Source organism: Calonectris borealis, chromosome 11 (genome assembly GCF_964195595.1).
Source record: "Calonectris borealis chromosome 11, bCalBor7.hap1.2, whole genome shotgun sequence".
NCBI classification, from domain to species: Eukaryota; Metazoa; Chordata; class Aves; order Procellariiformes; family Procellariidae; genus Calonectris; species Calonectris borealis.
The window spans coordinates 4,768,360-4,786,374 of record NC_134322.1 but is presented as its reverse complement, the minus strand read 5'-3'; the positions used below and the strand labels follow the sequence as shown (position 1 = coordinate 4,786,374).

The window sequence follows — 18,015 nt, the reverse complement described above, 5'->3', positions numbered from 1 at the left end:
GTATTTTCCAAAAAGGTTGTATTTGCAAGGTGTTCTAACAGCTGTCAGCCAATAAAAAAATCCAGCTAAAAATACGCAAAATGAGTTTAAAACTGTGTATTTAAAGCAAGCTCCTCCTGCATGCTGTTTTAAGTCACTATGAAAATCACTCACACTCCATCCCAATAAAAGAAAAAAAACTGTAATATGCTAGTGGTGTTCTGAGGCCTTCATACTAAGGAAGAAATAAACTTTGAAGGACAAATTGGACCAAAATTCACGACATTTCCACCAGAGATTACAAAGCTACATAGAGTTGTAGTGCCCAGTGGAAGCATAAGAATTGTTTTTAATTCTCTAAGACCATTACATTCATCAAGCACTCAGCCTACAGCTTTCGCTGAAGCCTGTCTTGGCTAAACAAACAAACTCCCCATATTTCAATGAAAGTAATTCAGCTACTTTGACAAGATGGCTGGATGGTAACACACTAATCCTCATGTCCAGATTCACAGCCGTTTCAGCCAGAAGCCCCTGCCTTTGCTGGCAGCTGCCCCTTGCCAGCAAGGGGTGGGCTGCGGTGCTGCAGCTCAGAGCCGATGCAGAGACACTTTCATCCACGTACTGAATGCTCCCTAACCTGGAGAAAGTACTTCCCCTTCCAGTCCCAGAGTCGTGTGTGATGCACGGCTAAGTCACCAAAACCCAACTTTCATGGTACAGACACGAAAAGTACAGAGTACTGCTCGTTGGAGAACTGTGCTAAAGCAATCACCTGTTTTGCTTCTCCCTCACCCCGTTCTCCCACCCCCTCAGGGTCTCATCGCGCCCTTCCATGAGCCAGTGTAACTCGCTAGTTACATCAGCTGAGAGGAAAATGAACCCTTCCACCCTCTGAACATCTCAGCAGTTATGATCGTGCACAGCTTCCCATGGACCCACAGCCTAAAACTACATTCATCACTTTCTGGGCAACCAGGCTTGACACCAAAGCCAGCCTTGCAGTCATGTTCTTCTTCAACCAAGACATCAAGGAGCCACGTAGCGAGCGTGTGACACTACCGGGAGGTTGAGTATTGATGGAGAGGGAGAACAGAGGGGGACATACCCAACCAGGGTATGTAGACATCTTAAATGGAGCATTCCTCCCTCCTCCTGCAAAAATCTGTGGACATGACAGTTAGATCCTCTGCCTCCCTGCTCTTCACTTCTCCCTATTAAACAGGATTCACTTCTTATCTCACCAGATCTGGGGGAAGCTGTGAGGGTGTTAGACAAACTCAAGGCACAAGACACCATGAGCAGTGACAGTCATCCTGAGGTCAGAACAGTATTTTGATACCGCAGTAAACAAGACTTATGGCCACACATGCAACAAGCAAGAAACACTGCATAGCTCCACACTTCTGTGAGCGGAGTCGCTCCTGAAGAATGAATGTTCTATGGATCACAGCCCATCCTCGTAGGGAGGCCAAACCACACTCAAGCCACCTCAACTTTTGTTTCCTTTTAACTGCACGTGACACCAGGTAATCTTAACAGTCGCCTGTGAAGATCTGGGGTTTATTTTTAGTGTTATATACTATCTCCTTCTGATTCCAACACCCCCACCCTCATACTTCTGCTAAGAGCACTGTCTTCCAACGCCTGACAACGCACAGTCTCCCGGTGAAAGTGCCTTCACCTGGATGACAGAGTCACACGAGCATCTGAAGTCATGTCAGTGTTCTAAAAAGAAGTCCTTTAACCGCCTCCCAAGGATAGCATTTCTCTGTTTTTTTCAAATGGGGAGGGAAATATAAACACCCGGAGGAGGAATACAATTTCTTCCCAACCCTTGCATACTGTCAGCTTCTGAAGCATGAGATGTGATCACTCCCTATTTTAGCATGCATGACTACCCATGTTGTTGCTCACAAAAATTATCTGGTCCCTTCTTAAAATCCAGTTACAGTATTTAACTTCAGGCTTTTCTACCCAACTAGCGGATGGAGAGAGGTGAATGCACTGATAACAACATCTTGCTATGCTTTATTTGCTATCCAAAAAAAAAAAAAAAAAAAAGACCCTGGCTCTCAATTTATACTTGTCAAATCAGTATTTAAACAAAACCAAATCTGGAAAGAAAAACAAATGTGAACACAACTGTGCAGCATTACGATACAACATCTGATTCCCACATTCCAGTTCTCTCACTCTCAAACACTGCAATGTATTGCGGACAAATTTAAAAATAAAGTCACTGATATCAACTACAAAAACACCAAGAAAATCCTCAGACAACGTTGGCTTAGCCAGTGGAATGTGTAATTCCTGTCTTCATAGTATCATTTTCTTTCATGAAAAATACTGGAAATATCTTTTTGCCAGGTTAACCAACTCTGACTTCAATCTTGCTGACATTTCTTAAGTATAGCTGAGTAATTCCATTCATATGCAAATTGTACAATAAGCGGTGAGTAGCAGCACTTGCAGAGACTCCCTCACAGAGATGAGCATTTACTCTGCCCAAGTCTAATCTGCAGTGACGTATCTGAAATGAAACAAGGCCCAAAAGGTACAGCCCCAACAATTTACAGAAGGCTTATTTTCAGCCTTGATGTTGTTTTTTCTTTTACTTTGTGGGGTATTTTTAAATATTAAAGAGATTAAAGAATTGAGAACCGAGATTGCATCTGTTGCCATCACAATTTAACCACAGTCCATGTATTTATACAGTGGAATCTCCAAAATAACACTGCATCTGTTAAGATGACAGTGTTTTTCCATAGGCTGTGCTGTGTTATAGTAGAGTTACTCCAAAGCTATTGCTTTTGAAGCGCTGATTGTGATCCACCCCAAATTCTTTCAGTAATCTTCCTCAAATATATTGAATTGTAAAGCTGTTGTTTCTCAGTATGGCTTGGGAACAACAAAACCCTAACACATCTCATCAGTGGGCATTTGGCACTAAAGCCTTACAGCTAATGCAACATGTTTAAATAAACAATGAACTACCAAAAGAGATACACAAAACACAAACCATGTAAAAACAGATGTCCATTTCACATGTGTTTCTGCTGAAGTCCAGAACCACTACCACATACACACACACACTCAAATGCATCTCTCTGTCTGTGCTTTATTTCTGTAGGATAACAACTGAACCAACTTGAAAGGACCTTTGTTCATTCACTGGTAACGCTGGCCACATTTTAGAACCACAACCCATCAAAGCGTATACAAGCTCGAATTTTAAAAGGGGCTCCCATAACCTTATTTAAGTATTAAATACATATTACATGCCTCTTGATGAGACACAGTATCAATGAAAATATTTGTCCACGTAGTCAGCCTACTCAATATGGCAAAAATACAAACATTTTATTAGCACAAAAAAGGAAACAGACAAACAAACAATCAAAACCTTCAGTCACTCCCAGACAGGACCCAGGCAGGCTCAAGTCACAGTCTCAAATCAAGCCAAGTCTCAAGTTTGGAACAACAAATGTGCTTTTCTTAAACCCCATTTTTGCTCCTTCATACAGTAACAACTGCACAGACTCAACCTCCATCACAGGTGTAGCCACTGGAAGAGCTGCAAGGGAATACCAACGTAACTTATTACAACAAAATCTCCATATCCAAGGTGCATGAGCAACAGGACTAACAGACCCTTCGACTTCTGGCATCCTCCACCACACACAAATGGTCACATGTCCTACTGGTTTGCAACTTTCCTTCCCCCAGACTCGGTACCTCTCAGGTCCGAGGAAGAGGAGCAAAGCACACACAATAACAGCAACTTACATGCATCTCTTAACACAGCTGGATGTTCATTCCCTCCATACTTCCCAGGAGACATGGCATTTGCAAGGGACTAATAAAATGTACATCCATTAAAAAAAAAAAAGCTTCAGCCACAATAAACTGAAAGAAGATGTTAACTGCAATCAATACAGAACCACAAGCTGCTTCCACCTGCTGGGGATACAGAACAACCAGAGAGAAGCAGCAGCTAAAAATCCTGTCGTGGCAGCCAGACACCATCGCAATTCCAGTGGGCTCCCCCCTCCATCCCAGTGGGTCTGTGAACTCTTAACACAGTTTGTGCCATCATCATGTTAAGTGCCTCTCTTAACATTGGTTCTCAGCTAAAAGAAAGGTAGAGCCACCTGAAAGCTTAACAAGAACAATCCACACTATTTAACTCCATCAGTATTTCGGAGAACAAACCAAATCCCCAGTGGGATACATGAAATTTGACTAAAGAAGACAACACTAACAATTTAACTACACATCAAAACCCCCAGGAGAAAGCAACAGAAACACCACAATAAAAGTAATTTCTGCACTGGCAAAGAGCACAGGGGATAGGACAAACAAGGCATTTCCATTGCAATTTCAACTCTTAACACTACAGCCAAATGTTACTCCAAGATCCGCTGAGCAGTGCAAATACGTGTTTGTTCCTACAGCGCGGTGCCAGCACCTTCACTCCTCCCGCGAGGTGTCTGCAATGTGCTTTTTAAGCCCTTCAAGGTACATACTACTCTCACACAGAAGGACCCAAGGGGAGGTGACAAGAGCAGCAAGGAAGCAAAATGTACTATTTGTAGAACGACGAAACGTGGAGACGATTCTAAACTGAAGCCAATGCAAATAATGAGGAAACCACCCCAGTGAGATCCAGGGATAAAGCCCTTCCGAAGTCCAAGCCAATTCTCTTTTTAAAGTTTGCTTATAGACTGTTTCCAGGAGCAGCTGTCACCAGACCTTGCTCCAAAATGCTGTACTCGTTTGATTAAGACTTAAGATTTGAACTATCCATCGCTATAGGACGACCTTCCACTTTCAGAAAAACTTCTGATTATTTTTGAGAGCTGCTCTATCACACATCATTTTAGGGTTTTTTCTACACCATAAACTACTTCGGGAGCTTGCTTCTCAAATGTAAGGAGCTGCCTGTCTACAAAATCAGGAAAACCAGCATTGTGTCAATTTATGTTTGGGGAAGCTGGTTTTGCATCCAGGAGATCTGGAATTCTCTTTCCCCATCAATAACCTTTTCCAAACCCAACAGTCCAGCTCTTGCAAAGTTTTCCTGTGCATACAAATTAGGAAGACTTCCCAAGCTGAGTAGCATGATCCGTAAGCAAACCGGCTATAGCATCCCACTAAGTATAATGGAAAACCACTCACCACCTTGCTAAAACACCTCTTATAAACCCACAGCAATGCTAACAAAAAAGTCTAAATAAAACAATGTGATGCTATCCTAACTTTACCAATGCACAGCAACTAGCAGACCTGTTCAACTTCTGTGCTTACAGAAGTTTCATCCCATAAATACTCTCCACATTTCAGCAGGAATGTGTATATAACTAAATACAAAATGAACACCTTAGTCCTCCCTGCCACTTCATCTCATCTGTCTTATATAAGAACTGCCACTATAACACATTTTGAAGATAATGATGTACTCCGTACTTGAGAATCACACACTCAGCTGCAGCTACCTACTGTATTCCAGTAGTAACAAATGGAAGAGATACTTCAAAGAGCACATTATCCCAGCTCTAATTTATGCATGCTCCCTCTTACCATCAAGCCATTTATTTTAAACCTGTCAGATATACTTGTAATGTAGCATCATGAATAATTTAAAAAGTAATCTGTATAAACCAAGTTTATAAACTTAACAGCAGGTACAGTAACTTTCATTCAAGCAGACTGCTCTCTGATAAAGTACAAGGGATCTTTGACTACTTCAGCATGTATTCATTTCATGCATTCTGAACTTCAAAAAATTCTCCTTTCCTGCCTCCAATCAAACCCTCCGCTATTTGAACAGTATTGCATAAGTAGCTGACTTAAATGAGCAGTGTACTAATTTGCGAACTGTTCATATTGAAGGAAAAAACTACAAAGCTTCTGGAAACAATCAGTAAAAATGACCCACCACCCATTCAACAGCAGGAAAAAAAACCCACACATGGAAAGTTTGCCTCTACCATTAAGAACTCTAATATTCTCGGCATTTGCCTGATGTTGTCACATTCTGACACTGCTCCCCTCCACAGGGAGAAGGGATGTTCAGCAAAGAACTCCAAAAAAAGCCCACCTGTTAAGAGAAAGTGTTTTGATCAGAGTTGATGCTCACACTTCCAAGTAAACAGAGCTATCTTTACAGCATGTAATGGCACCAATAAGAGGTTTGCAGATAACATTCGCCCTGACTGGTCACAGAGCTATTTCAATAGTATGTGCCTCACTGGCAACACATAGCAAATGAACTCATCAGGTCATTGGACTTGCCCAAAACACACATTTTCATAAAGTAGGTCACACACCTATTTTATAAACTATTAGAGTAAAGCACATTCATGTGCAGTTCACCTATTTCCTGCTTAAAAGTTGCTTATTTGTATAATGTACACTTTTTTTACGTCAACAGCATAGCATAAAGTTCTTAAAAGCACAACCTGGTTCGCACTTCTCTTCAGTGACAATCTCAACATGAATTACTGCTCAAAGTTATTACTAAAATGACATTGTGTTGCTACGAAAGCATACATTTGCTGTTCTACCAAAATATTTACTAAGTGGATTTGTTCCTCTAGAGGAATAATCTTAGTACTTCATTGGGGTGTGAGGTCCCTTCTCACTGGCTGGGTCAAAGATGAGTGTCTCCTTGAAAAACTATCTCGGGAGTCACCGAAACATGCAGATGCTTATTTCTGCACATGCCATCAAGTTTACCAAGAAAGGTAAATAGGAAATGTACACATCTGGACATTCCAAAATTAATAAATAAATAAAATTATATGACATTAAAGCTTACAAGTCATATGTAAATCTGTCTGTAAATAAAGAAATAACAATTTTGCTTTTCAGCATATTTTAAATAATCTTGTGCCACAACAGCAACTTCTTGAGGATATCAACATTGAAGAAGTTAATTGGTGTCTTGAAAGATATCCTAAGGGAACTGCTCATATTTAGCATTTGCGAAGGTTAAAAAGAGAAACTTTCAGTGATAAACGCAAGTTAAACCTTCATAATACACCACCATGCTGACACTAGTTTTGCCAGAATGCATCTCCTTAATTAATGAGTAAGCCAAACTATTATCAAACTTATTTAGCAAAAACAAGTCCTGCCTAAAGGAACTAGAGCCTATTTTTTGAGTTTGAGGACTTGGTACAGCCCTGTTTGCAGAGCACAGAAACACATGAATAAACACTGTATGTTGCTAATCATTTGTGGTCCTCAAAGTTTGTCTCAGACAGTTCTGGACACAAAAAAGACAAATATAGTACTACAGAAATCAGTCCAGACTGTACCTGTCGACTTGGCTAAGAGGGGGAAGGAAAAAAAAAAAACAACACACACACCACACACAAGACAGACTGGCTAACAACCGCAAATGTGTCTTCATCAACTACTGTTTGTTGAGTTCTGCTTTTGTACAATAAAAAAAATTTGAAACTATTCTTTTTAAAGTTTTTTATGAAAAATCATAAAAACTAATCCAACTAACCTACACAAAGAAGCTGTCTATACAATTTACAGTGATAGAAAAATTATACATGTCAAAAATATCAAAATACTAAAACAGTATTTCTACCTTTCAAACACATCATCGCATTCCTGAAGTCTTTCTGAACACAGAACTCTTAAAAGCAGCATGTTCCATTACCACCTAAGCCCAGAAACCTTAAAAGCTCGACCTTGTCAGAAAGATCTGAAATAAACTGAAACTACAAATCTGCAAACAACTTTAATTATGAGACTCTAGAGACAATTACTCAAACTGCAGCTTTTTTTAAAATTTAGCATACACAATAGTTTTCAATAATAAACTGCAGTTTATCCATTCCTATGTGCGCACTCACACATATAAATAAAAACCAGCTGCTACTTGATAACATCACAAAGCATTTCCAAATGGGAAAGCTTTACAATAAAATCCAAATAAGAATGTATTTAATTTCATAAATCAAAGTTTAAAGAACTTTTTCAGAAAGTTGCCATTGCTTCTCAGTCATCACCTTTTCAAGAAAGTAAAATAATGCTCATGAAGTTTATTAATTCAACTACAGACAACTTAGAGAAATACTCTAAATTTTTTTTTTAAATAATTTAATTCAGTACATTTTGTAAGTTATGAACTTTAGGGCCATTACAGATGATGAGCTAGATAAGTTGTTTTCTGTGTGGGATCATAAAGTTAACATCCAGTGTGAGAAAAACAGGTTTCCTGCATATATTATTTCCTCTCTCTCTCTCAAAGTTCAGGACCATAAACAAACTTCTCTACAATAAAGTTTGCGGTAGCTCACAATTCACACAGATGGAATATACACACAACATAATTAATCATTTAACAAAACTGCCTCTTCTGGTCTCACTGAGTTAATAGTTCCAGTGATCACTGGTAAAATCTACCCCAGAGTAAAAAGAAAAAAAAATTATTGGGGAAGAGAAAAAAGCTTCAGTTAAATATGAACTGAAGTTGTCCTTTAAAGCTAATAGTTTCAGCCCTGAAAAGTATTTTAATTCTAAATGTTAGATGCTTTAAAAAAAATTCTCCTCACTGAAGACATTCTTCTCCAAGATTTTCTTAGTAAATGCCAGTTTAGCAGAAAATTAAACAGGATTTGAAACAACTTTTCCCAGGGTAACATATACTGATAGAAATTAATTATTTACCAATGAAGACAGATTTTAAAATCATCACATGGAAATTCCTCAATGCTAGATTTTGTGTGTATATTTCAAGATGAAAACAATTTCAGTGTCAATGGAGCTGTGCTTTAACTATACTCTAGAATTAGTTTGAAGGAACAACTGGTCAGGAAAAAGCTGACATAAAAATTAACACAATGGTTTATCAAATCTGAGCAATTTCCCTATTAAACCCAATAAATCATGCTTTCTGTTGTACTGAAGTTAACCTAATTGATCTGTCTTCTCGTTCTCTGCAGCCCCTTCCTTTCCTCACTTCTCACAACATACTTAAGAACCAAGTTAAATTCCCTTCACTTTACACAAAGAAGAGTTTTTCTCTCTCTCAAATGTTGGTTCAGCACTGAAACTTCTAACACACATCTTCTTTCCACACCCATTCCTCTGCTTTCTCACGTTCTCAACACATTTTGCCTGATATTAGCTAAGTCACTACCATTTCCTAACCCTTTCAGTTTCTGAGTCATGCAAGCCTTTGCTCCAGTTCTGGTATGGAAATGCTTTGAAAGTACAATCTAACACAATCAAAAAAGTCGAAGTACTGCCTGGCTCACCGCTCCTTCCCGTGGACGGCAGTCACCATCACTCCCTGAACACTTTCCTCCTCTCCTCTTTCTGCTGAACCCGACTGACACCAATTCCTTAAACGCTCTGGCATTTTCTATTCACAGCCTCAATTAGAGAAGGAATTATCCAACTCCCATTTAACAACATTCACTAACCACTAGGCGTATATGAAAACGCTGATGTGAAAGCTAGGTGTGTGTAATGCTGACACTCGGGAGGTCATGAGGGTTTTTACTAAGCAACCTGGGAGAGAGATTAAACATACAGCATGAGCTACTGTTTATTAACATCAGAAACATAAAATATAGCCTGGATAGACAAACAAAAGCTCAGAGCTAACATGAACAGATCCATCAAGATATCTATCATTCTGAAGTATTATCAGACCTAAACCCATTATTTTTATTCTAAATGTTTAACCCATTCCCTTCTAGATATTCCCCTTGTAAATGTGGGTGATTTCACAAGGGTGAAAATCAAAACCCCATTACGCTCAAGGTAGAAAAGGAAGAAAACACCCTGTTTACGCTTCATCTTAAACCCACCCCTCGCATGAAACAGTCTCCAACAGCTGTAGCTTTACACATCAAATGCACTGTTACACCAGCACATACTTTAGCTTAATGGAGGGTCTTTTTATTTTTATTTTTGTGCCGTTCTAACAAGATCTCAGGAAATTCTCAGAATTTTTTAATGACTGTTTTTGGATCAGAAGCTTTCCACTGAAGCTACCTACGTTTTAAAGAGGTTTCTGTCATATAACCACGAACAGATTTTATATAATTTAGCATTAAAGGGATGGGTCTCTCCCCTCCAGTTGTAACTCCTTTGTATTCCTATTTAGGAATGCCTTGCTTGTTTGACCGAAAATGGAAGTGCCTTTTAGCTATGACACAGTATATATGAAAAACAAATAAAAATTAAGATTAATCTTCCTTCCACTATTGTGGGGAGAGAGAAGAATATGAAGAGATGCAAAACATCTGCTCTGGAGATCATTTTTCCCCCTAACAGCAAAATTCTTTCAGCAATAACTCGTGAAAACAAAGGCTATTAAACTGTAAACTACAAAGACGATCGATTAGAGGCAGTATTCAGCTAAGACAAGTTTTTCAGCATATCTTCCCATATTTAAATGCCTAGATCTTCTTCAGAAGAAGATATTTCATTTGGGAGGTTCTTAACTGGGTCATTTTAGCTAAGTGGCAACCACAAACACTTTAGAGGACTGGAACCTAAAATCCTAACATACTGTTCCTGCGTTATTTTATTGCCAGAGCTAGGAGAGCATTTTTATTTGAAGGTGTTCTGTACCAGGTAAGACAAGGAAAAAAAATTGTAAGCATGTATCCTAGCAGTTTAAGGATATACCAGATCTCCTCCTCCTCTCCTGTTGTTTCTCCACGCTACTCGATCCTTTGTAAGCCCTTCCCTGAAGAAGGGTACTGGAGTTTTGTTTTTAAACTTAGAGATTAATCTTCCCTCTTGAAAACAGCCCTAGCCAAAAAGTTCAACTCATGGAAGTAAGACTGCAGCTCTCCAGCCCTAGCTGGCCCTGCCACTACAACGCAAAAGCCTAAGTTGGGCCTTAATTTGCAAGGAGTTAATTGGCATTCACTGGCTAATGAAACACAGTATTACTCAACATGCATTACAGACTCCATCTATGAGCTTCTTGCTCACTTCTTTTTTTTAGTTAGCCTCGTTGTCAGTGCATCCAAAGAATTTCCTTTCTTTTCAACCTGCAACTACTACTTTTAGAAAAACCTTTCTAGCTCCTGAATTCTTTCCCTTTACATTTAAAATGGAGAAAATTGATCTCTCTGTTCCTTCCCTCCAATAATGCGTATCTTTTTGAAAGTGAGAGGCACACAACACCAACTGAACGAGTATGTTGAAAAACACACAGTGGAAGAAATTAAAGCATCAAGATGAAGTTAAGAAACATCCCTATTTCTGCAGACGCCGAAGGAGAGGGAGCAGTTTTTAAAATGGTTGGGCTCCAAGGCACATCTCCCCGTCTACAGAGACACTCCAGAAAACAAGGGAAGGCTAATTTCATGCAAGAGATCCTCAATCCAGCTTGAGCCCGACATACCAGAAGAAAACCGATCAGCAACCGGCATTAATATGGTGATGATTGCAGTCTAATCAATTGCAGCGCCAGCCATCCCTGCCCCCTTTATTTCCCCCTGCGCCCGAAGGGGGCGGGCACTGCAATATAACCACAGGTTTGAAAACGCACAAAAACAAAGTCGGGCTTTTGCAACTCCCAAGCAAGACAGACAGACACGGCGATCCGCAGACGATAAACGGCAGGAGGGATCCGGACACCTCCGTGCGCTGGGGACCCGGCTGCTCGCAGCGCGGTCCCGCACAATGAACCACGCTTTCCTCGGTGCAGCAGTCGCACACACGGAGGAAGCAGCTCGCACGCTGCTAAGTCAACTGCACAAACCTTAATGCTCGATGTAACACAGCTGCTTAAAAAACAAAAATCACCTCTAAGAATATAGCCCATCCGGCCATCAAACGTTTCCATTTATGCACAAACGTAAAGTACCGACCTAGAAATTCATTAAAAAAAAAAAAAACAAAAAACAAAAAACAACAAAAACAGCAGACTGTGACCTTTAGATTGCGGGATGCCACCGTAATTCTGCACCCTGAGCAGAGCTAGTGAAACCCTTCCACGGCAGAGAAGCGACAATAAAAGGCAAGGCGCTTATTTCCAGGAATTCTTCACTCACTATGGCACGTTATTGCATACGGTCTCTAAATATTGACAAAGATCAAGCTCTTTCCACGCAGGGAAAGCAAGCACAGCTCTTCCCAGCCTGCAAGTGTTTACTACGCAGCTCGCAGCCCTGGCTGCAGAGGTCTAAACACTGCGCCGGGCTCTGGCGGGGGGTTAGGAGTAGTACGCGGGTCAGGTGGGAGAAACACAAAGGAGGGGACGGACGGGCATCACGACCCCCTCCTCCGGGTTGGGGGCTGCGGCTCTGCCGATTCCGTGTGTAAAACCCGCCAGCCACCCCCGGGGAACGAAGGGACGGGAAGGAGAAAGGGAGACGTGCAGCCCCGGGTTGTTAAACGTGCTCGAGGAGCAGACGCGTAACAGGAGGAAAACACGCACATCCCCGCGGGCAGGGGCGAAACCCGCTCACCGGCGGGAAACGGCGCGCGCCCCGGGAGCCCCTCACACGCACCGCCACACACACAGGGAGCCCCTCACACCCACCCCGGGAGCCCCTCACCGACCCCCTCACACCCACCCCGGGAGCCCCTCACCGACCCCCTCACACACCGCCCGGGAGCCCCTCACCGACCCCCTCACACACCGCCCGGGAGCCCCTCACCGACCCCCTCACACCCACCCCGGGAGCCCCTCACCGACCCCCTCACACCCACCCCGGGAGCCCCTCACCGACCCCCTCACACCCACCCCGGGAGCCCCTCACCGACCCCCTCACACACCGACCCCCTCACACACCGACCCCCTCACACACCGACCCACACGCACACAGGCAGCCGACGCCCTCACAGGCAGCCCCTCACGCCCACACCGGGAACCCCTCCGCCGCCCCCCCACTCGCCCCGGGGGCCCCTCGCCGACACCCCCACCACCACCCCGGCCGACACGCACCGTACTCACTTTCCCCATTTGTTGGCCACAGACAAAGTGCGGCGAAGACGAGCAGAAACCCCCAGACGACGGCGAGGGACCCTCCTCCAGCGCCAGACTTCATTCCTCTTTTTTTAATTGGACAAAATCCCCCTTTCCGAAAAAAAAAAAAAAAAAAGAGTCCAAAATTGTTCGCTTTCTTCTCTCTCCCCGTCCTCTAAAAATAACGAAGGAGGCAAAAGGCGGACGAGCAGCGGGGCTGGATAAATAAATCCACGTTGCCTCCAGAAATGAAAAAAACAAGACCCTTCGGACTGGCAAACCGTAGGGTTTTTGAGGTCCCTGGGTGTTGATCTTCCGGAGCAACCACACCAAAAATACACAGATATTCAAGATGTATTAACGGCAACAACAACAAGGCATGAAAGCCCCGGGGCGACGCTGTCTCCGGGGCGGCGGGGCGGGCTCCGGGGCGGGGGGCGCCGCCGTCTCCCCTCAGCGCTGGCTGCAGTGGTACATCGTGCACAGGAGTCGCAAACATGAGGCACATCGGGGCTGGCAGTCTGCATCTTCAACCTCCATTTTCAAACACCGCACACAGCGCGCACACACACAGACACACAAAAACTGGGAGGGCTGCGGGGGGAAGAGGGGGGGTGCGACCCAGACAATCTTATTACAAAACAACAACAGCTTCTCCGTCCCTCCGCGCGGGGACGGGGCTGCCCTGGCGGGATCCCCCCCGGCTCCTCTCCCCGCTCAGCGAGGAGGGGGGGGGAAAACACCCCACGCACAACCACCACCCACAACAACAACACAAGTCCGGCTGGCTGCAGAGGCTCGAAATGCGGAATTCGGAACGAAAATGAATTGAAAAGGCTTCCCCCCTACTCCTCCTCTTCCTCTCCTCGGCGCCGCTGCCACAGGCTCCTTCTCCCCCCCCCCCAAAAAAAAAAAGAAAAAAAAAAGACAAAAAAAAGGGGAAAAAAAAAAGAAAAATCCAGGACACACACACAAAGCAGCAGCAGGGCGAGCGGAGCAGCTCAGCACCCCGCCTCCTCCCCCCGCAGCTCTCCTCCTCGCATCCCTCCGAGCCGCCTTGCCATCGCGCCGGGGGCGGGGGGGGGGGGGGGAAGGACGACAACAACAACAACAACAAAAACCACCCAGCGAATTTGTAAATCCTTTTCCTTTTTTTTTTCCCTCCTCCTCTGGGTGTGCGCGCGCTGCAAACCTTCCCCTCGCGCTGCCCAGCCCAAGGAAGGGGGAGGGGGAGCCGGGAAGAGGTGTGTGTGTGCGTATGTGTGTGTGTAAGCCGGGGGGGCGGCGGGGGGACGAGGAAGGCGATCCGGTTTGCTGAAGGTCAAAGCCCAGGAGCTTGTTGCGAGGGGTCTGTAATTCCTCCGGGGAGGGAAGGGGGGGGAAGGGTCTGCTGCTCCTCCCAATTAATTCGCCGCTCGCTCGCAGCAGGGTTTGCAGCGCTCCGCTGCCGCGTCTCCCCCCCTCTTATCCTCCTCCTCCTCCTCCTCCTCCTCCTCCTCCGCGCTGGCTCCCTTTGCACGACGGAGAGTCAACGCTGGTAAACAAGAGCCCCGGCGTCGCTCCGCCGCGCCTGCCGCCGCCGCTGCTTCTCCTCTCTGCGGCCGCGCGGGGACGGGGCTCGCGCCCGCCCTCTCTCTCCCGCGCGCGCGCACGCGCCCTCTCTCGCACAGAGGCGCGCGCTCGCATCCCCCCCCGCCCCCCCCCGCGGGCTCCCCTCGCCCAGGCGGCGGCGGCGGCGGCGGCGGCGGCAGCGGCGCGCGCGGAGGCGGCGGCGGCGGCGGGGCGCGAGCGGGCGCGAGGCAAAAGCCGGAGCGGCGGCGCGCGGAGCGGAGCGGGGCGGCTGCAGCCCGGGCTGCTGGGGGCGCGGGGCTCCCGCCGCGCCGCGCCGGGCCGAGCAGGGCCCACCGCTGCTGCTCCTGCCTCCGCCTCTGCTCCGGCCTCCGAGCTCACGGGGAAGGGGGAAAAGGAGGCGGCGACGGAGCCCTGATGGCTGCACCGAGCATCCTGCGGGGCGCAGGAGGAGAGGACGGCGGGAGAGCCAACGAGCGGCCCCCTGCTAATGCAAACACCTCCGTGTTCTTCAGAAACGACAAAAATACCTAAAAAGGAAGGGACCGAGTTAGGAGGAATGAGAAACTCGTAGCTTTGATTTTCACGTGGTCTGTTTATTTATTTACTGCATTTAATTGCAGTTGCTCCTCGGGGTTGAGCGCCGGAGAGCACAGCCAAAGGGCTGAGCCTGAAGTGCGCTGCTCTGAGGGATGCAGTGTAGGCAGGAGCGAGGGAAGGGAATGCCGGGGCTTGGCTCACCTGAGGGAACGAACAACGGCGGAACATGTCCCTTTCCGTACTCACGTTCTTCAGTAAATACCCAATATTGTCTGTTGCATGTGCGGTTCTCCAGTGTTCGCTAGTCTCCTACGATGACATTGTACGCCCAGGCCCCAAACGGGGAGAGACAGGATTAGTTGAAGCAGAAGAGGTTTGGGCTTTTCGGAAAAACGTGGGCCGTGTTCCCACTGTTTCGCCGAAGCTCGTAGTAGCCATGCTGCACGGCATATGGATGTCCTGAGTAATCACAGATTTGTTGCAATACTTTGGCATGGGGAGATATCAAAATGATGCTGAAGTATAAGAAAGCAGACATCTGTGAGCATTAGCTATATTCTAGTTTAAAAAAAAAGCTACAGTAATAATTATGCAAATGTCACATTATTAATGCAAATGTCAAAATTAAGTTTTTACATTTAAACCTAAATTCTTCTTGAACATCTTGTATTACAATAGCCTTCAGTTACATTAAGATATCATTTTCTACAGCCTTATACATGTTTTTCTTCTTGTAGTTTCTCCATCCATTTTTATACCATTGGCCTTGCAAGAATGGTCCAGTATTGTCTTAGTTACGCATTAGCTCTCATACCCGGTAGGAAAGATGAAAAGGCTTTATTCTGCGTCACAGAAGTTGACGCAGGGGGAAATTCATCACTGAGTACAACAGGGGCAGAATTGCCACACATGCGCACGTATCCAGGACTGTGTCAATAATTCGATAATAAGTCAAAGCATGGGTGTATGCCCATTTGGGTGGTAACACAACTCTCTCAAGATTCGGTGCAGGAGAGTAAGACATTTACGTATGAAATTGTACTGGAGTGCCATGCATGTGTGTGCCATAGACGTGATCAACTGCGCACGGGCTTTCAAGGCTTCGGTTAAATTGGACCAGAAAGATCTTCATGTCCAGCAAATTTCTAGTATTGCTCTGTACAGCTGTGCCTCATACTAGTGCCGGATACTGAGCAGAACAAGTGTCCTTTCTGTGCGTATTATGGCATTGACGCAGCATAAATTGTAATGTGTTATTTACAAATTAATGTATTGTTGTGTAAAGACAGAGCTGAAGTGGGAACTGGGTGTCTATCATTTATCATTCTGCTGTCATAAAGAACTTTTATTATTATAAAATAGCCTTTCTTTCATTACTTTGACGAATAGGGCAAGTCATGGACAAGCACGTTGTGCTGGATGCCATACAAGCAGAGAACAAAAAGATGCGCTGTGCCCCCAAAGAGCTTACAGTCTCATATAAACACAGTCCTATAGGTGTCGTAACACAGTTTGTTTCTGGAATCTGTCAGATTCTTTTAAAAGGAAAAAAAAAAGATTATAATAACAGCACAGCGTTGAACTGGAGGTATTCACAGTGCTCTCCATCCTCCCGAGCTGCCAATGTGAAATGCATAATTTGGAATTATTTGGCTGGAGTGTGCCAGGACATCTTTACCTTTTATGCTGTGGGGGTACATGGGAAGAAGCCCTTTTCCTGTGAATGCTGAGATGCCCTCAGCATCTTACGAGGTTAAGAGGAGGGCTGTGCCCAGTGTTCAGCTTTCCTTACCCTTTCACATCTTCAGCAGCTTTCAATGCCAGCTGTGCACATACACATGCTCAGCTTCAGTGCACGCTTTTAATCAGATTCAGCTCCTGTACGTTGGCATCTTTCTCCAAGAGTGGTCCTGTTATTTTCAGTAGAAATATTTAAGTCAGGATTTTTCAGTTTACAACCACAGCATGGTCCTATCTTTGACTATGAAAACCTCAAGCAAACTGTACTACATGTGCCATGTGCAAAATGAAAGAGTTATAATTTGCACAAATTAAAGATAATTTTCAGGGTAACGTGCAAAGGTGCTTCACGATTAAATCTATTTCCTTGTCAACACTGTATGGCTCTGCTTTTATCTGTAGACCTGCGCAAAGGAGGTTGATATGAATGGTGAGAAGTTGTTATTTACTGGAAACCCAGATCTGACATCCTGTTCTAGGCTGAAAAATACTCAGATCCTAAAAGGAACTTGAATAGCTTAAGCCTTTCTTTGGATCCAGAAGTGATTAAAAATGTTTTGTTGGAACTTCATCACAAGAAAGCAAAACTGACGGAATATAAAAATACCCAGCCCCAAAGGGAAACATTTCAGCCAATGGATTAAATGAGGTGGTCAAAATGCAAAATTCCTATAGATCATTGTCTCCCCAAGTCCATCTGAATACATCAAGGATGTGTTAGGAGAAGGCTTCCTAAGTTGTGTCCATTTGCAATCTTTGCTGAGATTTGGTGAAACCATCCCTCCATTTTTTCCTAACCTGTTTATTTTCTCAGGTCATTCTTCCACCAACTTAGACCTCATTTCCACCTTTTCTGCCTGCTGCGTCTTGCCCAACAGCTCAGCTATGAACTGTAGCAGTCACTGTTCTTTTGTTATTGCCTAGCAATTCACCAGTGTCCCGATCCTTGGCAATGACTCCTACATGAGGCCACTAATAATAAATAAAACATTTTAAAAATAAGGTATGCACTGTTCAATGTATATTGTGTGCCGAGATTTGTGCAAAGTTTTCCCCTCTTTTCTTTTTGCACATAAAGTCTAAACTATAATTTTCATTAGTGTAAGAAATCATTTTGTCATGACTCGGTCTTCCCTCATGGTAGAAGATGACTTTCTTCTCTGTCCTGTTGGTTCTTCCTCTCCGTTTGCACTGGGCTTCATGCCTCCCCTTTTTCCACTGCT

At 44.4% G+C, this 18,015-nt stretch overlaps 1 protein-coding gene across 2 annotated transcripts in view; it reads right to left on the bottom strand.

Moving 5' to 3' along the window:
* Positions 1 to 13,550, bottom strand: part of IGF1R (insulin like growth factor 1 receptor) — a 189,436-nt gene extending 175,886 nt beyond the window's left edge. For both annotated transcript variants that reach the window (XM_075159849.1, XM_075159850.1), the window contains exon 1: positions 12,932 to 13,550. In XM_075159849.1, coding sequence (XP_075015950.1) covers positions 12,932 to 13,025 — 94 coding nt within the window. In that variant the 5' untranslated portion in view covers positions 13,026 to 13,550. The remainder of the gene's footprint in view (positions 1 to 12,931) is intronic.
* Positions 13,551 to 18,015: the final 4,465 nt, after the last annotated feature.